The 23720-nt window shown below is 34.8% G+C and overlaps 1 protein-coding gene across 6 annotated transcripts in view; it reads left to right on the top strand.

Annotated features, from left to right (window-relative positions):
- NEGR1 (neuronal growth regulator 1) overlaps window positions 1-23720 on the top strand; it is a 925952-nt gene that overhangs the window by 351786 nt on the left and 550446 nt on the right. For all 6 annotated transcript variants that reach the window (XM_002750998.7, XM_054236911.2, XM_078332239.1 and 3 more), the window contains one exon: window positions 9712-9944. In XM_002750998.7, the coding sequence (XP_002751044.1) occupies window positions 9712-9944 (233 nt within the window). The remainder of the gene's footprint in view (window positions 1-9711; window positions 9945-23720) is intronic.

Below are 23720 nucleotides of genomic sequence, written 5' to 3'. Positions count from 1 at the left end.
AAGGTGGGAAACATAATTCATTTTGCTTTTTAAATGTCTGTATTCCTCGATACTGCAGAGTAGCATATACTTAATTATTTTTACAAAACAGATGCCTTTAGAACCTTTCTGCATATCCATGTTATGTTTCTTATTTTATCATCTCTACTTATTAATATATGCAAATAGAATACTTTTAATGACTTAAACACAAAGATGGCTTACGGAAGGGAAATGAGTTGCAATTGCTGATACTGTTCTTAGCAGAGAAGTCCATGTGCTTTATTTTCTTGGTTTAGAAATGAGGTGTATGTACCTGGCTCTATCCGAAAAAGGATGGAATAAAGGCTTGCCAGGAGCCTAGAGCTTTATCTCAGTCATTTCTCTGTGGCTGATTCCATTCCCTTTCTTTGATACTGCTATTTTAAACACCTCCTGCATGCATTTCGAATGTAGTGTTAATTCCCTTTATATCTCCTGAGGTGAAAGTCCAGCTTCTCCAGGAAGCAGCTGCCAGGGAGACAGTACTGCAGACAGAACTTTCCCCCCAGTGGTTCAGAGCAGCTGCCAGTTAGCAAAAGTCTTGAAGGTCTTCTAAATCCAAATATCTCATAGTCAGTCAATCAGTGTGGGAGAAAGCAAGGTGATTTGGTTGAATTCAAAAATTAAAAAGTAGAGATGACAAAGAAATTTCAGCTTGATTCATGTTTAAAGTCATTGGAACAAAGCTAGAAGCCACTCCAATTTTTGACCCCTCTTTTTTTTTTGAGAACTTTTACATGCTTTGCTTCATTTATCAATTTTCCATTCATGCATTCACTAATCTTAGAGCAGAAATAATAAGACCTATCTTCTTCTCAGAATGTTTTTGTGAGCGTTAAATGAGATCATATATTTAAAAAATATTTCTGTGCCTCAACCCACAGTAATCATTCTGCAAATGAAACTTATTGTCAGGATAAGATGATAATAATTAATAAATAGCAGGCCAAAAATTAAGATATTTTGCTTTTCAGACTTTCTTGGTTTCTGTAATCATAATGTACAAGATCTTTCTTATTCTATCCATGTTTATCTTACTTAATGCTAATTTATATGTTAAATTATTTGCAAATAAGGTATTGAAGCACCCATTTTCTGTAAAAATTATTTGACATTGCTCCTCCTAACACAGACATATATTCTTTCTTGGAAGTTTGAATTAAATTAGTTAATGGAAAGAATAAGATAAACCAATTTGTGGTATTGTAGAAAAGCATAGTTTAATGATGAGTTAAAATGAGCGATTTTACTGTTTGAAAATGCGACTTAATCATAACCAAATGTGAATGATTTTCCAGGCATTGCGTGTATATATATATCCACACAAGCATATATATATATATATATATATATATATATATATATATACACACACACATACATACACACACACACAGAAATGTAAATATATATATTTGTATATACTATACACACACAATATATACACATATATAGACACACGTTTGTGTGTATAAAATACAAACAGAGCCATTTTATATATATGTATATATATAAATGTATATATTGTGTGTATATATATGTATGTGTGTATATATACACACAAACTTAGAGGCAGGCATGGTGACTCATGTCTGTAATTCTTCTAATGATTTGAGGGGCTGAGACGGGAGGATTGCTTGAGTCCAGGAGTTTGAGGCTTCAGTGAGCTTATGATCATTCCACTGTACTCAAGCCTGAAAGACAGAGCAGGAATTTGTATCTTAAAAAATATAGACTTAAAGAATTTTAAGTTTTGCATTAAACTAAGACTAAACTATATGAATTAGTACTATCACTTGATTACATTAAATTTCACAGATTTTAGGGAGACATTAAGTATAGTTCTGCATGAAGAAAAGCAAGAAAATTTACAAAGCTTAATTTGAAATCTTTAATTTGAAGATTTGGTCTTATAATCAGATAGTAGCTGATAGCTTTCAGTCTTTTTTCCAAAATATTTAAAAAATAAGCTTATTATACCAAATTGCTATAGTGCAATATATAGAAAATAGAATTTTTTTTTGAGACAGTGTTTTCCTCTTGTTGCCCAGGCTAGAGTGAAATGGCATGGTCTTGGCTCACTGCAAACTCCGTCTCGTGGGTTCAAGCTATTCTGCTATCTCAGCCTCCCAAGTAGCTGGGAGTACAGGCATGAGCCACCACATCTGGTTAATTTTGAATTTTTAGTAGAGACGGGATTTCTCCATGTTGGTGAGGCTGGTTTTGAACTCCCAACCTCAGGTGATCTGCCTGCCTCTGCCTCTCAGTATGCTGGGATTAAAGGCAAGAGCCACTGCACTGGGCCAGAAAATAGAATTTTTTTCCGACAAAATAAGAAATCAATGCTACTGGTGTTTTTTTTTTCTTTTTTGCTATTACACAAGAAGCAAAATATACCCAAAGTGGCATAACTCTCATTTTGAAAATAAATGTACATGTTTTATTGATATTACTTCGGTTCTAAGGCCTGAAGATTTAGTGCAATTATTTCATAATAAAGTTTTCCCCATATAATATAAATGTTAATAAGCAAGTCATCTGTTAGTTACTTAACTTTTCTGTATCTCAGTGTCTTCATGTAAAATCGGCAAAATGATAATAATAATAGTACTTGACAGTACCTACCTCAAAGGCTTCTTGTGAGGATAGAATGAAGAATATACATAACATGCTTAGAAATTTATCTGATGCATAGTAATGTTAACATATTTCTATAGTATACTAAACAGTATTGAACTGTTACCTGCTGAAGTGCAGTTTTCACATAGATATCACCAGAAACATTTTTTTTTTTTTTTTTGAGACAGAGTCTCACTCTGTCACCAGGCTGGCATACAGTGCCACAATCTTGGCTTACTGCAGTCTCCACCTCCTGGATTCAAGCGATTGTCCTGCCTCAGCCTCCTGAATACTTGGGATTACAGGCACGCAACACCACACCCAGCTAATTTTTGTATTTTTGGTAGAGACAAGGTTTCACCATGTTGACCAGGATGGTCTCAATCTCCTGACCTCGTGATCCACCCACCTTGGCCTCCCAAAGTGCTGGGATTACAGGCATGAGCCACTGCGCTCAGCCCAGTAACATATTTTAAAAATTCTTATCATCCATAAGGATGAGGATTTCACTAAATAATTAAACGTCACCAGACAAATTGCTACCGTGGATTTCCCCCTGCCACCCTTCGCTGCCTCCCACCTCTGCCACACCTGCAAAAATAGAAAGAACCAATTCTGTGTCAGAGTAGTTGTAAGAGAGAATTTAAAATATTGTCAATATTGTGATATTATCTAGGAAGTATTTATATAACCTTATAATTTATATATACATACATACATATTATCTAGGAATCAACTATCGTGAAAGATATCAAGAAGAGAGTGCCTTACAAACAAAGGTGGGGAGAAAGAGGGTAGAATTTGTTCTGTTCCATATAATCTCTGCTTTGCTTGTCTTACCTCAGTTTGGTCATGAAATCAGGATATCAAAACTCTCCTTGTGTGCAGAATTAGCATGGAGATTGTACAGGGTACTGAACTCTGTCAATATGCTTTCAAAAGTTCTCCTGTCAAATTTAGGACTTTATGATACAATGAAGAGACAGCTGTGAAGGTAGCTGGCAAGTCTCTTCATAGGAATACTTTGAATCCAAGATAAAATGTACTTTTCTTTTCTTAATTAGTGCCTTTAATAGGAACTTTCATTAATCAACATGTCTTGAGAAAGCTGTTCTTTTTCCATAGAGCTGAATAAATTCTGCCTTGTGGAATACTGGCAATGGCGTTAATGCTTATGTTTTTGGACTGTGCTATAAGAAATTTGAGATTTAGGTGGACAAAATCATTCCTCAGCAGCCACAGGCTTTTTAACTTAACTGAGCTTTACAAAATAATAAATATGTGAAATGTGCTATTTTTTACTACACTCTCTGATGTCTACCTTTCAGATTTAATCACCACAGGATATAGTATCACAGGCATATTCTGTTAGAATTATTCTAACAGTTTGATCAAATAGCATCTCACCAAATGGGACTTCAAACCCCAGAATAGGGACCTGCCCAATATGTATTAACATGCTTTATAAGGGATCTCCTTAAAAGAACTTAGTCAGCAGTACCATCCTTATTAAAAAAGCATTAAATATCCTGAGCCTGGGCTTATATAATTAACAACCATGAAGCAAAATGAAATGTTCAAGCTATTTTGTATATATATTTTCTAGTGGCCAGATGTTTGAAACTATGTGTACAAAATATCTAGATGATTGACTGAAAATTTAAGTATTTATCATGATATTTGGTATAGAGTCAATACAGCATATGCTCAAGAGTGTATTTTTGGAAGTGTTTTATTCCTCTTCTTGCAAAATAGGTAGTCTAGCAGATTTTTAAGTGAAAAATAAAAACCATTATCAAGGAATGCTATGCCATACTCAAAGGATATATTTATTACTGAACGTTTTTATTCAGATTATTTCATTTTCTGCATTTCAAAGGGATCCTATGATCACTTGCTGCTAAATTGTTTTATTTTGAAGTCCAAAGAAAAAAGATCTGAGTTTGTGACCAGAGAACTGTTGCTTCATCCTGTTCCCTTAATGATCTGACCACCCTCACTTCGATGAACTTTCCCTTACACCCTAGTTCCTCCATTCTGAAAAGGGAGATCCCCTGAAATGCTGCTGTCTGACTCTGAAAATACTAGCATCGTCTGTCATTTTGGTTAAGAATGCAAGCCGACTGGCTTTGTTCAATCACAACCTGCCAGTACCTTTGCTTCTTCAACTAAAAAAAAAAAAAATGAAAATAATAGTAGTATCTGGCTCATAGGGTTATGTGAAGTTTAAATGGTATAATAAATGTAAAACGCCTAGCAAACCTCCTAGCACACACTAAGCAGAATGTCTAATGGTTTAAAAGGGTTTCTGAAGTGTAGAGTCAATTGTTGTAGTTCTTTCTTATTTCAAGTACTTATGTCTATGAATGATTTGCTTGATCTGCCCCCAGCACCCTGCCCACCTCTGCCCCTGACTTGTCTTTTTTTTCCCTGATCACTGAATTCTTAGCTCAGTTTTTCACTTACTGATTCAGATTGCTTAGCATATCCTCTGTATCTTTCACTGGCTATTGCCTGTACTACATGTATTTGCATTTAATTATATGTTATTGTAGTTTATGTGGGTGTGGCTTTGCTTTTCCATCTATACTGCACTTTGGGAATTTTGATGTACATTAGCATATTATTTCTTTCTCCAAAATTTTCCTAATTTTTACCTTCATTCCTCCACTCAACACACAGTTATATTTACTGTTCATTATGTTTAGGACCTTGGAATATATAGAAGCAACCAAATAGACAAAATTTCTGGATCTGGCTTCTAGTTGAAAGAGACGGACAATAATCAGTCAAGTAAATAGATAATATGTCTAAAGGGAGTGTTTGGAACAGTGGTGCTATTTTTGCTATTTAATACATTAAGTCATTTAATGAAGACCTAAGGAAGGTAGGGAACAAGTTATGTAGAACTCTAGGGGAAAAAAATTCAGGGAAGAAATAGCAAATACAAACTAACTGAGGCAAGAGTATCCCTGACTTGTTGGAAGCACAGCTAGAGGACCACAGCCTAGAGCAGAGTAAAGTAGAAGAGAGGGGTGGGAGGTAAAGTCAGAAAAGCATTAGGGGACCAGATTCTATAGGGCCGTGTTGATCACTATCAGCATTATGCATTTTCTTATGAATTAAATAGAAGGCTTAAAGTTGTTGATGATCTGATTTAAACTCTAAAATGTTCATTCTGCTTATTGTGGGAAGAATGGACCTGGCTACAAGGGTCAAGGGCAGAAGCCAGACACTCTCAGAGAATCTCAATAATCCAATTATAATGACAATTTAATTACTACATTTTTCACTTCCTGTTCTGCATGACGGCTGTTCATGCACATGCTTTATCATCCTTGCTAAATTATAAATTCTGTATAGGCCAGGATTCCAACAAATTTATATTTGTAGACACTAGACTTTTTAAACCAAGAAAAAAAATTTTGGTACCCAAAGAGTACAAAAATAAATTGCTATCTTGCTCCTCTATTTGGCTCTCACCCTCCACCTCATCGTGCCCTACGTAGCTTCCCTCCTTAAAAAATTTCTTAATACAGCATACACATGTAAAGCAATACTCTTTGTATTGTAAAGGAAAAAATTAGGATGAAGGTGGAGAACAAAAAAGAGGTACAGAGGAAGAAGACATAATTATTATTCTGAAGAGATCTTTATAATGACAAAAATAAACAACAACCACACATACATACACTCGTGTATGTAAATGTTTGGCCTATTCACATATTCTATATAGTCATCTCATACTGGACCTTTAAACTACATGTATTTTCTATATGATTTCATAAAATAGCCATGCCTACATAGACTTGCTATTCAAAATTTGTAAAATTCCATGTATGGTAATTTGGATTATTTATGTTCTAACTTAATAATGTAGTTTGAGAATAATTCTACAAAATTTCCAAAAGGAAAATATTTTTTTTTCTGATTGTCATGCAAGAGTATTACTAATGTGTATCTTGAAAAACTTCGAGTTGGGAACAATGACTATTACAAAGTATAGTTGTCGAAGTCAAAGAGACATAAATGACACCTTTTTAAATTTTTTTCTTCATGAAGAAGTTGAATTCTATTCTTCTGCGGCAACCTATGTCATGCCAGAATTGAGGAACAGTGCTTATACTAAGACTACTGGTTAATCTCTGCAGTCTTCCTAATACCCCCAAGATAAAGGTAAAGCTGCTCTTGCCTCTAGGGAAGTGGAAATGCCCAATCGAGCATTCTAAATTACACTTTCATGGTAAAATATCCGCTAATAATTAATTTTCTGCTTCCTTTAGACTAGGACAGGTTAAGCAGTTGGTCACATTCAGTAAATAAGAAATTACTTGCAGTAATTTCTGCAACATTCTAATCATTTTCCCATTTCTGAAACCTAGTTTAAAAGTCTTTGATCTGCATTACAGTGGAAAGGACGTTGAATGTGAAAAGAGAATGCTGGATTATGAATTCAACATTGGTACCCACTAATGTCGTGGCTTAGGCCACTCAATTAACCTAAACATCTTCATTTATTTCTTAGTGATCAGGAGCTTTGCAATCTATACCTCCAAAGAGTTGTTATGAACATGCAATAGAAAACATGCAAAGGCCATAGATGCAGAGGTCACATAAAAACACTTCATGAAACGAGATACTAAATGACACACTAGAATTATTACAGTCCTTGCAGTGGTGTTTCAGAGCTCTATCCTGTACCAACACAAATGTGATCTTGTGAAATGGGAAATATGCCCCCTCTATCTGCTTTCTGCATGTTATTTAGAATGACAACATTCTGGAATTATTTAATTACATCATTAAAGGGGGTTTTATTTTATTTATTAAATACATAAGGACAAGCTTTTCCATTAACAGTGACCTTTACGACTTCTGTTTGAGATTCTGTAGATGGTAAAGCTGACTGCAAATTAGATTCTGCAATGTACCTTGTTCCTTACTTTTTCACCCACTGATTAGTTTCATACAGTTGACAGCAGCCCACCCTGTTGCTTTCAGCTTGCAATTTTGTAGCAATCTCAAACACTGTGTTCAATCCCCCAAGGTGTTCTGTGGAAATGCTGTCAAACTATTTCTATGTATGTGTGTTTTCATTCTGTAGCTGTGCTTTGTGCTCATTTAAGAAAACCAGTCTTTAATTTGTAACAGAACATTTTCAAGATGAAAAAGAATTCCAGGCCTCAGCAAAATCACTGGCATATGACCACAGCCTTCTTCTGGTCTAAAGCCTGATGTGACTGACTTCTGTAAAACACAATGCTGTATTTTTGAAATGTGTTACAGAGTATGACTAAATAAATGGGTGCAAATTTTTCTTTAAAATCTATTCATTGTCATTATGCTTGTCTTCATCATCTGGATCCAGTTTATTTTTCTAGTTCCATCTCTCATTCCTTTTACCATGTATCTCATGGTTATCTGTACTTCTTTGAAATGTCTGTTTCTCTCACGTGTACCTGGTGTTGTCCACATATAGCATCTCTGTCTAGAATCACATGTCTTATAATACTTATCTCTTTACCTCAGACGTTGCCTATTGTAGAAGACCTCTCTATGCCTTCAACACCCTTTCTGAGTCAAGTAACTCTCTTTGATCTCTCATGCATCCTGTGTATGATGTAATAAAAAATTTTCCTTTCTGTATAGTAATAATTGGTTTGCTCTTATGTCTTTCTTGCTAGACTAAAACTTTTAGACAGCAATAGCCAATGCCTATTTGAATCCATAAATAGATGCCTTATAAATGTTTGATAGATAAATGAATGTTTCATTAAAAAACTATTGATCAATAAATTGATAAACAAGTAACATTATTATTATTTTCATTTATTTATTTATTTTTGTCTTTGAAAGGGAGTTTCGTTCTTGTTACCCAGACTGGAGTGCATGGCGCAATCTCGGCTCACCGCAACCTCCGCCTCCTGGGATCAGGCAATTCTCCTGCCTCAGCCTCCCGAGTAGCTGGGATTACAGGCACATGCCACCATGCCCAGCTAAGTTTTTGTATTTTTAGTAGAGATGGGGCTTCACCATGTTGACCAGGATGGTCTCGATCTCTTGACCTCATGATACACCCACCTCGGTCTCCCAAAGTGCTGGGATTACAGGCGTGAGGCACCGCGCCCGACCAGTAACATTATTAATAAAAGTGTTATACTAGATTTGCTATATCTGATGACTACAGCAATCAGTAAACACAGTTTATAGTTTTATCAGTGAAACATAGTTTATAGTTCCAGTGTACAAGCTTACTACTACGCGAATGCAAGCTATTTTAAAAAATAAACCCTTATAGGCCAGGCTTTGTGGCTCAAACCTGTAATTCCAACACTTTGGGAGGCTGAGGTTGGCAGATCGCCTGAGGTCAGGAGTTCAAGACCAGCCTGGCCAGCATGGCAAAACCCCATCTCTCCTATCCATACAAAAATTATCCAGGCATAATGGCAGGCGCCTGTAATCCCAGCTACCAGGGAGGCTGAGGCGGGAGAATTGCTTGAACTGGACAGATGGAGGTTGTAGTGAGCCAAGATTATGCCACTGCATTCCGGCCTGAGCAACAGAGTAAGATCTTGTCTCTAAATAAATAAATAAATAAATAAATAAATAAATAAATAAAAATAAATAAACTCTTCCACGGTTCTATTACTTCTGCATCTGGTACATTATATTCAGTATCAGATTGGGTCAGGTCAGTCTAAATCACAGACCTTTCTTCTCATAATTTCAAACAAAGAAATAGGCTTTAATGTAGAAAATTGTTTAAACTAATTTAACTTTATTTAGATTTGTCATCCAAACAGAATGAAAAAGACTTTTGATTGACTTTCAATTGAAACACACACACACACACAAATACATACTTTTCAAAAAACTGTATGAAAGTATTGTTTCACATTTGCATTAGGAATGGAAGATGCATCAGTATGTTCATGTTTCCTGAGTTAATGTCTGATATTTGTATTTGATGTTGTGCTATTATTCTGTAAAAGAAAATAACACTCAGAACAAAATAATGTTGTCTCTCATTTTCATTTTGATTAATAGTGTTGTATCTCTTGTAATTTGTAGGTGTTATTTGGAAGATGGAGCTTCAAAGGGTGCCTGGCTGAACCGGTCAAGTATTATTTTTGCGGGAGGTGATAAGTGGTCCGTGGATCCTCGAGTTTCAATTTCAACATTGAATAAAAGGGACTACAGCCTCCAGATACAGAATGTAGATGTGACAGATGATGGCCCATACACGTGTTCTGTTCAAACTCAACATACACCCAGAACAATGCAGGTGCATCTAACTGTGCAAGGTATGTATTTTCAGAACTACTATATTGTGAAAGACTATGCTTAGCAATGTTTAATATTTAGGTATCAAAGTGACTAAGAAGCAGTTAACAATGCTGAAATATTTGTTGAAGTAGATTGTCATTGTTTTCAGGGATTTACATTCCTAGATACCAGAAAGTCATTAAGAGTCATAGTGACAGGCCAGGCACAGTGGCTCATGCCTGTAATTCCAGCAATTTGGGAGGCCGAGGCGGGTGGATCACAAGGTCAGGAGTTCGAGACGAGCCTGGCCAAGATGGTGAAACCCTGTCTCTACTAAAAATAGGAAATTTAGGTGAGAGCAGTGGCAGGTGCCTGTAATCCCAGCTGCTCGGGAGGCTGAGGCAGGAGAATCACTTGAACCCAGGAGGCGGAGGTTGCAGTGAGCCAAGATCACACCACTGCAGTCTATCCTGGGCAATAAAGCAAGACTCCATCTCAAAAAAAAAAAAAGAGTCATACAGACAGAATGAAAAAGTCTTTTGACTGGCTTTGAATTGAAACACACACACATACACATACAAACTTTAAAAAATATATGCAAGTATTGTAGCCACTAAGAAGTGTAATGACTATTAGAGGCATTCAAATCCCCACTTACAAAGATCAAGAAATATCCACTAACACCATATTATGACATTTGTACATGATTCACCTTGTATCTTCCTTTGATTCATCCCTTCAATAAATCTTTGGGAGCCCATGATTGATACGTTAAAATAAATATTTGAAGCTTACTATAGATACCTGAAAATATTAGAACTTTTTGATATATGCATAGTAAGTCTTTAAATGCAGTCCTCCAAGCATTCAAATATTCTGTCTTAATCCAACTTCTGTTTACTTTGATTCAATTCACAATGAAAAGTAGCAGTCTTCTAAGATTTCTTTATTTAAATATAGAATAATTGAGAAAATATGTAAACAATGGTTTATATTTTATTTACTCTCAATAGATCATAAATCATGCTAGCTTTCAATCTCCAGATATAAACAGAATCAACAAATTATTTTATTTATCTTGCATACTAAAATGTAAGAGCATATGTACCCTACAATACAACTGATTTTCAAGAAAAATGCAAGTATTATGCTAGAAGAATGGAACACGTTTATTTTTTGCCCTTTTACATTATTTCCTTGTGTTTTATAGATTAATCGTGTGTTGGTTGTTTGGAAATATGCTCTGTGGAACTGAAAATGATGTTACCATATTTCTAAATAAAATTAATAACAAATTATATGATAATGTGGTGCCAGAGCATGCATATTTTATTCCTAATAGGAAAGTTGAGTAAGCAAGTCAGCTGTACTGTCTCTAAGTTTACCCTTCAATCAGTCAAAGCCAAAAATTAATTTAGGTGCATAGCTTAAGTCTGAAAAAGATTATTAATCTACAACCTTATTAACTGACCTTTTTTCCTTACATAAAGGTAAACTTGAATTCAAACACAGCTTCAGTTGTTAGTACAGTAAATATTTTAAGTTTGTGATAAGGTTAAACTTTTTAATTAAACAATTAACTTTAAGGAGGAAAGCATAACTTGAAAAATAATTCAGTGGAATTCCTCAATGATTTTTCTTTTCTTTACAGATTATTGCAGACTGTAGAGATGCTCATTATTTAAACGTGATATATAAGAATATAATAATGTTTTCAGAGAAGTCAATCTTTATTCAGAGATTATTCAGGGACTCCAGAGGGTGCGAGTTAGTCCAGCTTCAGAAACTGACATGAGATTATAAGACAAAATGGATTTCTTATGTTATTCAGGCATAATCCTGTTCTCTTGTTCAGTTCTCTGCCCTTTACTTGACACTAAAAGATTTTCATTATGTGAAAAAACTATACATGGACAATAATATGTTTGAGTTACTTAAGATACAGACATTTTGCTTGTACATTTTAAACTAGTAGCTTTAAATCATATTTCTGAAAAATAAATATACTCAATTTTCCTTATTCCATTCTCTCTTGTTCCATATTGGGCCTATATTTTAAATACCCAGACTATGGGTATTTAACACCTACATAGGTACATGCTTAATTCTCATAGGATTTTAAAAATTACTTTATAAAACACAGGTTGTTTAATATTGTTCATATTTTAAAATCTACTACACCCTTACTATAGTACTCTTTTTTGCTGGTCATTAGATGCTAGCAAACTTTTGAGCAGTTAGGAATGTACTTATTGAATATTCCTTCAGTGTAATATTTTATTCTTCTAGAAAAAGGAAAAGAAAATCCATATTACTGTTTTGAAAGCATAAGATTGGACAAAATTAAAAGCTAATAATTTTACAGTATTTATGAATGTAATTACTTATTTTGAGTTGATTGACATGTAGGCGGTTTTCAAATTACATTAATAAAGTTCAGGGAATACATTAATAGGCTTGTCAGTCAATTCAAGTACTAAATAAATGTCATAAAAAGTCAACCCCACGTAAGCTACATTTCTTTTCAATGAACAAAAATAAACTGATGTGTACACCTCTTCAGTCTCTAAATTTGTTAGGTTGTCTGATGCCCAGGGGTATCAGCATAGTTTCGAAGCGTATGCTCTTTGCCTAACAATCTGTCAATCCTTTATTCACCAAGATAAAGAAGCTTAGCAACTACGGGAAGACTGTATTAATCACTGATGTCAAACATACATTGACGGGTAAAAACAAAACTCATCTTCAATTGTTGCATGTACTCCAGGGAAATACTTTTTTTAAAAAAATCATTTTGAAAAGGGATAAAAAGGAGATATGTTGTCAACACAGACACTTTGAGAAATTTATTAATGCTATTAATTTCTTAGAGCTATTAATACAAATAAATGGAGTGATGGAGGAGGAAAAACACTAAAATAGGAATAGGAAAACCTGGATTCCAATCTGGTATTGCCCTGCATGAAACAGGCAATTATGAAGTCTCCCTGAACTCTAGCTTTCTCCTTTTAAAAGGGACATAGACAAGAAAATCTTTGAGGTTCACACCAGTCAAGAAAAGACAAGTGATAAAAAAAAACAAAAGCAAAACAAATTAAAAACAGTAACAAAATGTCGCTTCAGTTGTTTGCTTTGATTTAATAGGAAAAACATATTTAAGTCAAAAATAAAAATATTTTATGACTTTTATTAAGCACCATAAAAACTAATTTTTACATCTAGCTCCAAGTACATTTCATTATTCTTTATATTTTTCTTTATCCAATGGGGCTGAGTAATCTATATACTCATGAAATTTGAGGAATGTGATAATTTGAAGCCTGGCTTTAAAAAGATAGAAACTGGCTAATGGACTTAATATGAAATAAAATTTTTCATTACCTATATATAACATGGTATTGATAAATTAAATTACCTGTTATTCACTGTTTTGAACTATGGGATACAACATTTACTAAGAATACATTTCTTTGTTTATAAGAATAGTGTCTGAGGCTGGAGGACTTGCTATGAAGCAAGAGCTCCCTATTACAATACTGTAAAGATGAGAAACATGAAATATGAGCACTGCCCACTTGAATATATGTCAGGAATTGTGCTATGATTAGAATGTGTCCCCCAAAGTTCATGTGTTGGAAACAATCCTGAAAGGAACAAAGTTTGAGGTGCAGTCCAATAAAAGGTGGTTATTTATTTGTAAGCTCTCTGGGTTAATGTTGTTGTCATGGGATTGGATTAGTTATTGTAAAAATTGGTTTGTTATAAAAGTGAGTTTGGCCCCCTCTTGCTTTCCTGCTCTTGTCTATCTGTTTTCTGCCTTGGGGTGATACAGCACAAAGGCCCTTGGAAGACACTGGCACTATGCTCTTGGACTTCTCAGCCCCCAGAAATGTGAGCCAAACAAATTTCTGTTCATTGTAAATTACTGAATCTGGGATATTCTATATTACAACATAAAATAGACTAAGATATGGTTCATACTTTGAGTTCTCCATAATGTTTAAGGTCTAGGTTGCATGTAGCACAAATTAGACACTCATAGATATTGTGTATTGAACAAACACATATGAAATGTTTACTGTTCAACTCATTCCCTTTCAAGGAAATATACTCTAAGTTTTCTCTGATCAGAGTAGGAAATTTGACTAGCACATAACTGGATAATCAAAATAACTTCTCAAAGGTATGTAACTTCTCCAGGGTATTGTAATTTCCATAGGGTATATAACTCTCCTAGAATATTTGTAGTAGGTGGAGTGCTATACTTCCCTTATCAAGGGTAGGCTTGTTTCTCTAGATACTGGGTTTGCAGTTAGAAGACAACATTCAGGACACTTTTGAAGATAGCCTCAGCTGCAGAGGCTTGCCAAAGTCAAGCCCTGCCTAGGGCAGCCAACACCCATGACTGCTTGAGGCAAGGAGTATTTCCTTTTGGCCCAATGCAGGACAGCTTTGCTGGGCCATTTTAGGTTCAGAGCTCCTCATGGGCAGCTGAGGCTGCTGTCAAGACTCAACTGCAGCTCAATTTCTTACTGTATTCAAACCCATCTCCTTCTTCTTCCATCCCCAGGGACTGACCACAAGGATATTTCCTAATAATCATCCTGCACTCTAAATTCCATCTCGTCTGAATCAATTTCACAAAGATCCTAAACTATGACATTATCAAACACTTACCTGTTGCTTAGTCATTGTTTTGAGAAAGCTTTTATATAGTGAAAAGACATTCAAACATCATTTATTATTAATGTTCTATTTTGTGTTAAAAAGGATTTGAAGTGGCTTATAGAGAAGTATTCAGAACATCAAGATAGATAGGAGGCAAAAAATAAACAAGAGAAGATTAGGATGCAATCAGAGGTGAGGTTAGATCATAAAATTTGTAATATGATTTCCATATACTTTCAGAGCATGGCAAAAAAATTAGTTCTAAGATTTCTGAAAGCCAATATGTAGAAAGAAACAGAATAATTTATTCATTTCATAGCTCATAGGTTAAAACTTATTTTTCTATGATCCTGTTACTCAGAATAAAGCAGCATTGCAGCTGTGAGCTATCTAAGACCATCACTGTAAGTTATAAGGAACATCTCTTTGGTACACATAGCATTGATTCAAAAGGCTTTTACTTATAACAGCTTTAAATATAACCTGAAGTGTAGGAAAATAAAAAAAAATTTAAAAATAAATTCAACAAGATGCTGTTTCAATAACAGGGAGATAGCTTTTTATTATCACCTTAATCTATGAATAAATTTTAGAATCTATCCTTCTTAGGCAAAACTCCACAAATATTATTTCTCCAAATTAATCATTGAATAGTAATTCAGCTGCAGGTACTTCAAAATTATGCTTATCAATGAGTATCTGGAGAGCAGTCACTCTATGTGGCCAGGTATAAAGCCATATTCTCCAAAGATTAGCACATCTTTGTCTAATGTTACCATCCTTTTGATGAATACTAAGGCTTGGAGGGGTACACACTGAAAGAGAATACCACAGTCTGTTCCAATTTGAGCTGATGGGCTTAAACAGCATCACAGGACATGGGCCTGCTTTCTCAAAAGACCAAAAGGAGAAAAAAAAACAGTAATGGTGAAAAAGCCTTATCAAATACTACATACCATGGGACAGGTGAAGCCATTGTTCTGCAACAGTGAAAATTACAAAATTTTCAACAACTCAGAAAATGAAACCAAAAAGAAATTATCGGCACTAACAAGAGTTTTACAGAGCCACTGATGGTGGATCAGTCATTGGATGCAATAATGGTTCAAGACAAGACTCTCATATTGGATCGTAGCCTGTTTTATTCAGGATCTAATTTTACCTGTGGAGGAGATCAAGATTATACATGGGAACCCAATCTTGGACATGCTCTAAAACACAAAGAAATGGACAAAGAGTCAAACCACATGCTGTTAATATTTTTAGCATGGAAACAAATAATAAACCATATGAATTAAAAATGGCTTATTAACTTGTTATGTACCATTACCCTACCCAGAATATCTTTAAGGAATGCACCCTCATACTTACAAAATATAATCATAGATAAATGAAAATGATAACTTGTTAATGGAGCTGCTACCAGTAAAAACTAGGAGTAGGTCTCCCAAAATTGTCCATGTTTTTTGTATGTAATCTATAGCTTCTTTATATCAATAACTAGATAACAGAGCTACATTTCTAAGAACATATATGATAAACACATGTTCTCTGCTTGTAAGAAATGCTTACTATTTGCTCTCTAAAATTTGGTTAAAAATAATCTCAATATTTAAGATAAAAGTTACATGGATAGGGATGTACACACTCATTCTCATTCCCTTTGCAGGGGATTCTGACCCATTCTGCCATAAATCATTCTGTACTTACTTTATTTACATTATAGTGCAGTTCCAGTGAAAGCCAAATTATGCTGAGCTCAGACAGACTAATCAATACCTGACTACTGATCACAGGGTGAAAGACCAAGTAAGTTCAATTACTGATAAAAATAAGATTGTATTAGTTTCTACAGATTTCTCCACAATGAAGTAGTAGTAACAATGGAACCATGCTTAAGAACATCCCATTGTTTTTTTCTATTTCTATTGTCTGAAATGTCCAGTTTTGCAATTTATGAAGACAGGATCTTATTAGCATTTTGGAAGATATGGCTCATTAGTTAATAGAACTATCATTATAATTTTTTTTGAGACAGCATCTCATTCTGTGTCCAGGCCGGAGTGTAGAGGTGCAATCTTGGTTTACTGCAGCCTCAACCTCCCCAACCTCAGGTGATCCTCCCACCCCAGCCTCCCATGTAGCTGGGACTACAGGTGCATGCCACTCTGCCTGGCTATTTCTTTTCTTTTTCCTTTTTTTTTCTTTTTCTTTTTGCAAGATTGGGTACACATAGCATTGATTCATAAGGCTTTTACTTATAACAGCTTTCAATATAACCTGAAGTCCCAGCACTTCAGGTTACATTGAAAGCTGTTATAAGTAAAAGCCTTCAGGTTATATTGAAAGCTGTTATAAGTAAAAGTAAAAAAAAAATAATGGTGAAAAAAGCAGGTCAAATACTACATACACAGGACAGTTCGAGCCATTGTTCTGCAACAGTGAAAATTTCAAAATTTTCAACAAGTCAAAAAATAAAACCAAAGAGAAATTATTGGCATTAACAAAAGTTTCATGGAGCTACTGATGTTGAAACAGTCACTGACTGGATCTTATTAGCATTTTGGAAAATAGGCCTCATTAGTTAATATTGCCCATGCTGGTCTCGAATGCCTAGGCTCAGGTGATCTACCCACCTCAGCCAGCCTCCCTAAGTGCTGAGATTACCGACATGAGCCCCTACACCTAGACAGTACTATCATTATATTCTCTGGGTACTTTATCCAGTAGGAAATATTTAATCTGTTGAATTATATGAAGCAGTACTATTGAGGACTACAGAGATAATGGTCTGATATCTAAACAATTTAGAATAATTATGCCTAATTTGGGAAACTTGGGAAAAATAAGTTTTTCAGGTGTGATTATCTGGATGTTAGCAAGATTATTTCCCCAAATATACCTTCACATAAAAATTCAGAATCAAGGTTATTTTCCCAAATGTACCTTCACAGATAAATTTAGATCTAAGATTATTTTCCCAAATATACCTTCACAGACAAATTCAGATCCAAGATTATTTCCCCAAATACACCTTCACAGAAAAGCTCAGGTCCACCATCTGTGCTTATGTGGGGTAAGCTTTTTTAGGCAATAAAATATTGTATAACAATTTAAAAAATTATTGCATTTTTCAGGTGGACATTTTCAGCTTTCTTTTCACACAATCTCTTCTGGCTAGAATTGCTATGGTTACATGGCAGGGTATATCAGACCAGATTCTAGGAATTCATTGCCTCACTTTTCTGTGAATATATTGACATTCATTAGATTATTTAGCTACTAAGATTTATAAGATATAAATCTTATAAGATATTTATAATATATAAGGTGAATTGAGCTACTTTTAGTAAAATTCTTGTTTGAATACAAGCTTGTCTTCCAGAATACTCTTTTTTTAAAAAAAAATTCTAATATTCAGAATTATCGAACATTACTTTTCTGCAGTTGGGATAAAAGAAGTAGAAGAAAGAGTAGGTAGATTTCAATAAATAGTGTTTTATTGCCAATAGATTTCTGTATAAATATATGGATCATATTTCCTTAATCAAAATTATCACATGAAATTTTATATATTGCCTAATGTAAGGTCTGATTATTAAAACAATACTATACATCAAAACTGTGCTAAAATCCATAATGCATTTCTTACTATACACAAAGGGAATTAGTAAGTTGATAATATTTTCTTATACATTTTCAATTTTATTTGCCAGTGAAAGACAGGTAGGGAAGAGCAAAAGAAAAATCATATTGATAGCCACTGAACATTATCAGTTTCCATCTGAGTCCTCTCTCTCTCTTTTTTTTTTTTTTTCCTATAAAAGGAACTTTGTGAGTTCGTAGCAGAAAGGGGGAGCACTATTGGGACATAAATAAAAATCTTTGCTAACTAGGAAATTATACCAGCGAGGAAGGTTCAACTTCAATGCCTTGGATCTACCCATGAGATGAGTAATATGTTGAGGGGGTGGTAGAAGAGGGGCAAACATCAAATAACTATACAGCTTGTGGTCAGTGTTGATGAGGAGAAATGTTGCCCTACTTTATCCTTTTTTTATTCAAGTTTTAAACTTGACTCACAATGGCAAGTATTCCATAAAAACATATCTGGGAATAGGCTATATCAGAAAGAAGAAGAATGTTATGTATTATTCATTTGGAGACTAAGGCAGTATTTCTGTTTTTGATAACACACAGTCCAAAATACAATTTGAAAATAATTTAAAGTAATTATCCCTTTAAGCAAGATTTGCTGCCTTTAAAAGTCCCTTTAATGATTAATGGATATTTATTACAGTTCCTGAAGCACAGAGTTTGATAAGTGTGTCAGAGCTCAGACTGATCACATTTTCATTTTCTTGGTGGTAATTATTAGTTTTGCATGTGCCATACAGAATGGTTATATTTGTTCCCTATCTTGGAGTATATTCATTTTCTCTTAAAAAAACAAAGAAAATAACTGTGTAAGTAATATATGTCAAATCCCAGTGCAATGTACACTATCACTATGAAAATCTCTCTATAAATAAAAGATTACCAACCTCTAGCTGGCCCATTTATTTTTAAAAAACACTGCAAATAAAATCTATGTACGGTGAAATAACTTATCTTCTTGGAGTCACTGTAATGGAATTTGATCTATAAAATAGTATTTCTGTTCTCTTTCCCAAATCATGTATATAATTAAGACATCACTATGAAGGCAATTAGGAGTTTAATGTTTTCATTAGTTAAATGCCAAATGACAATACTCCTTGTAACCTTTATTTAAGGCAAAGAAAAAATTTAGCAGGAGAAAATTTGAATCTACTAATAATACTGTTTATTGTATGATCTGTAGTAGAAAAATAAAGAACAATCATATGTAGCAACAACAGGAAAATGGACACAATTAAAACTGGTGGCAAAGCTTAGTTTGCAGAATCAGACGGAGGCTATGTTCCAATATCTCTCTTCCCTCATACTTCACCACTCATCCCTTCAGCATCTTCTGGTTAGTAATCTGGCAAGAGTAGTAGAAAGACTCAGGAAAAATAGACCATGCACCTGCACTAAGTTGTCAGTTTTGTAACCCACATTGGTAGGTTTGCATTTAGACAAGTAGCTCTTAAACAGTTTTTGGTCACGAACCTATTTGAAAATCTGATGAAATTTGGAGACCCCTTCTCTGGAAAAATACACATACCTTTAACATGTTACTTACTTCTTTATGTGAGCACAGGCTTATGAACTCCCTAAGTCTATTTGTGTACTCCAAGTAAGATCTCAAGTCAACTTCTTGAGTGTGATGACTAGGTCTTAAATTTTTTTTTTTAACTCCTAACCAGGATAGCATCTGACAAGTGTTAGAAACAGTGGAGTTTTATTGTTTTTATAAAGGCACATATTTCTTTCTGTCTAGCTTTATGCCAATTGCTTGGCTGAAGCTGTGACTTAGTATGTTGATGCTATCTTTCGGACCATGAATGCTGACATAAGAAGAAAAAAACAAATTAAAAGGATTAGTTAGACATTCATGACTTGCATTGCTTATTTTGATTTGAGATCAAAACATTCTTATCCTCTGCTAATTTCCATATTTTCACAAGTAGAGAATAGTGAATGCTTGTTGTAGTAAAAAATAACAAATGAGACACCAGCATTCTACAAAAAATATTTTAACCTAGCAATGTTATTTTGAGAAAAAATATACTTCACATGGGACAGAGTTAGCTACAAGGCTGTAGCCAAACATTTCTAATGCCAAACCCAAACAAGAGTTTAACATTTAAAAAGAGGCCACAGTTGCACAATTAAAGTTTTATCTCAGGTATTTTGGTCATTCTTTTAGGTTTTGACTTGAACAAATGGGTGGATGGACACTTTTTAAAATTAGATATTGAAGACTTCGGGAGGGACAGATTTTGCAGCTATTTATTTGTGGAGAATACAGTGAGATATGTTGTTATTCACTCTGCTTAGGACTTGTTCATTTTAAGCAAGTCCCTTTAAAAAGAGCATGCAAGATAACTTCCGTTTAAGTCAATAAAGACTCATGAAGTCTCACTTTAATTCAATACCGACTATGTGCAAATAACTTTGCTAAATGTTGCGCATACATTCATTATGCCTTGTGGTAGGCCAAGTTTTCAAATGTGACTACATCCTCATCTCCAGAACCAATGAATTTGTTAGGTTAAGTGGCAAGGAAAAATGTAATCTGATCTTAAGACAGAGCTAGCCAATAATCCCAGGACTTTGGGAGAACGAAGCAGGAGTATTGCTTCAGACCATCCTGGACAACACGGAGAGACCCTATCTCTACAAAAAAATTTTAAAAAATAGATGCTGTGGTCCCAGCTACTTTGGAGACAGAGGTGGGAGGATTGCTTGGGCATAGAAGGTGGAGGTTGTAGTAAGGGGTGATCGTGCCGTTACACTCCAGCCTGGGTGACAGAACAAGGCCCTGGCTCAAGAAAAAAGTTCTATTATCTTAGATTATCCAGTCAGACCCAGTGAAATCACAAGGGCTCTTAAAAGTGGAAAAGGAAGGCAAAAGAATGGTCAGAGGGAGCTGACTGCTGATGTAGGCCAGACTGATGTGCTCTAAGAAGGATTCAACCTACAACTGCTGGATTTAATGATAGAGGAGGGGTACCCTGAGCCAAGAAATATGGAAAGACTCTAGAAGCCAGAAAAGTCAAGGAAATGGACTCTCCTCTAGAAACTCCAGAAGAGAATTCAGCTCTGCCAACACCTCGAGTATAGCTGAGTGAAACATGTCTACCCTAACAGATATGTAAGATACATTTGTGTTGTTTTAAGCCACTAAGTTTGTGGTAATTTGTTATGGAAGCCAATAGGAGAACTAATACACTCCCAATGCATATTCACACATATACACACTCTAAAATAAGGATACCTTTATATACATCTAGAATAAGTTTCTTAACCTCAGTATTACTGACAGTTTGGGCCGAGAGAGAGAGAAAAAGAGAGCGATTGTGTGTGTGTGTGTGTGTGTGTGTGTGTGTGTGTGTGTGTGTGTGTATTTGTATGTGTGTGTGAGAGACAGAGAGTATTGCTGTACAAGTGTAGGATGCCCTGGCCTCAACAAATGGACACTAGTGACATTCCCTGTTTGTGACACTGAAATTTGTCTTCTGGGGTAAAAATCACCTCTGGTTGAGAACCACTGAAGGAGTAGAAAAGATAGACAAACACTTCAATTTTCAATGGCAGATTGTGAAAAGCTCCATGAAAACATGGATCGTATGTATCTTACTGACCTAACCTGAGTAAGTAGAACAGGGGCCGGCATATAAAAGGGGCTGAAATATTTAATGGGTGATTGAATGAATGAAGTCTCTTAGAGTATAAACCAACCAATGACCAGAAAAAAATTTCTGAATTTTTCCTCTCTGGTCTATTTCTCCTGTTGACACAGTTAAGATCAGTATTCTTTCTCTTAAGTAGTTTAGCATGGCATAAGTGTTAGTTTGACCTCAAGTCACATTCACTTTTAGTATTTATAAAGTGTCTGAACTTGGTCAAGTGTCTTCATCTGTTTAATACTCACCTTCATCTTCTGAGAAGTTAAAAGTAATGCCCAGATCTCTGGTTTGCTAGAAAAATCTAAAAGAACAATGAGATATATATTTCTCAAAGTATCCAACTCAGACTATATATTCAATCTTGGTTATGATCTTTCTTTTTCCAAAGAGGTAATAGTGTACATTTAGGTCCTTTCTTCTTTTTTACTTTAAATTAGGATGCAATTGATTGCTCTTATTGATTCCAAGTGATCTTTACTAAGAATACAGACAACAAAGTTAGACTGTAAGATATTAATGAAATTAGTTACTCTTTTTCCTCATGGAGAAATTCTATGTGAAAAAGATATAATAAATTTATGCCAATGTTAAGGTTTTGAACTTGCATAATTGAAAATAATCTTACTTTTTTTGGAAAACTTCTAACTAAAGTTGCTGGGAAAGATATTATGCAGTCATTCTTGCCTAATTGATCTCAAAGCTATTCTCTGCATCTCTCTTGCTATGCTCTGTATCACCCCCACACCAGCAAGTGCATCCCCAGCCTACTATGTTTTTGGTTTCTGGCAGGTTTCACTCAGTGGGAGACACTGGTAAGAGAGTGATTGTAGACAGGAGGAAGAGAGAAATCAGGGTATTTTCCTCTTTCTTATTCTCGCAGGTAGTGTCTCCTGCAAAGCCTTTTAGTTCCTTGGCTCCAGGTTCCACTGGACAGCCCATCTTCCTATTGGCACAGCTCACACTGGGAAGCCCCATTTCCCCATGTTGTAAGCCCAACTGCTGTTGAACAGCCCTGACCTGTGGCCTCTGCCAATGAGACCTGCTTGCAAAACTATTAGTCACTTCTTGTTACAGATCTCTGAGGACCTCTCTTTTATGTGTTTTTGCTTCTTAGGCTTTCATCACGTGTGTAAAAAATTCTTCGTATTAGACCATCCTTTTTTTGAAATACAGTTGACCCTTGAACAACATGAGGGTTAGAGACACTAGTCTCCTACACACTCAGAAATCTGCATATAACTTTTGACTTCCCCAAAACTTTACTAATAGCCTACTATTGACCGGAAGCCTTACCAAGAACATACATAGTCAATTAACACATAGTTTGTGTTATAAAATACGTATGTATATGTATGAGCCATGTGATGGTATTCTATATGTATTCTTATACTGTATATCTAAGAACATATGTGTATTCTATACTGTATTCTTATAATACTAATATGCTAAAGGGAAATGGTATTAAGAAAATCATAAGGAAGAGAAAATGTATTTAGTACTTATCAAATAAAAGTGGATCATCATAAAGTTCTTTATCCTCATCTTCATAATGAGTGGGCTGAAGCAGAAGAAAAAGAAGAGGTAGTCCTGCTATCTCTGGTGGCAGTTGTGGAAGAAAAATCCAGGTGTACCTGGACTCTTGAAGTTTAAATCTGCATTCTTCAAGGGTAAACTGTACTAGATTGGTTTCTATTTTCCTGACTGCATCCCGACTGAGACAAGTCTTTTTCTTAAAATTTCAAGTGGTTTTTTAGTCATAAATATTCCTAAAAGACAAGCATTTAAGCTCTATCCTTTATGTAGGTAACCATTTTATATAATGATAATTAT

The sequence above is a fragment of the Callithrix jacchus genome, chromosome 7, assembly GCF_049354715.1.
Source record: "Callithrix jacchus isolate 240 chromosome 7, calJac240_pri, whole genome shotgun sequence".
Taxonomy (NCBI): Eukaryota; Metazoa; Chordata; class Mammalia; order Primates; family Cebidae; genus Callithrix; species Callithrix jacchus.
The sequence above is the reverse complement of the archived record's forward strand: the minus strand, read 5'-3'. Positions and strand labels throughout refer to the sequence as shown.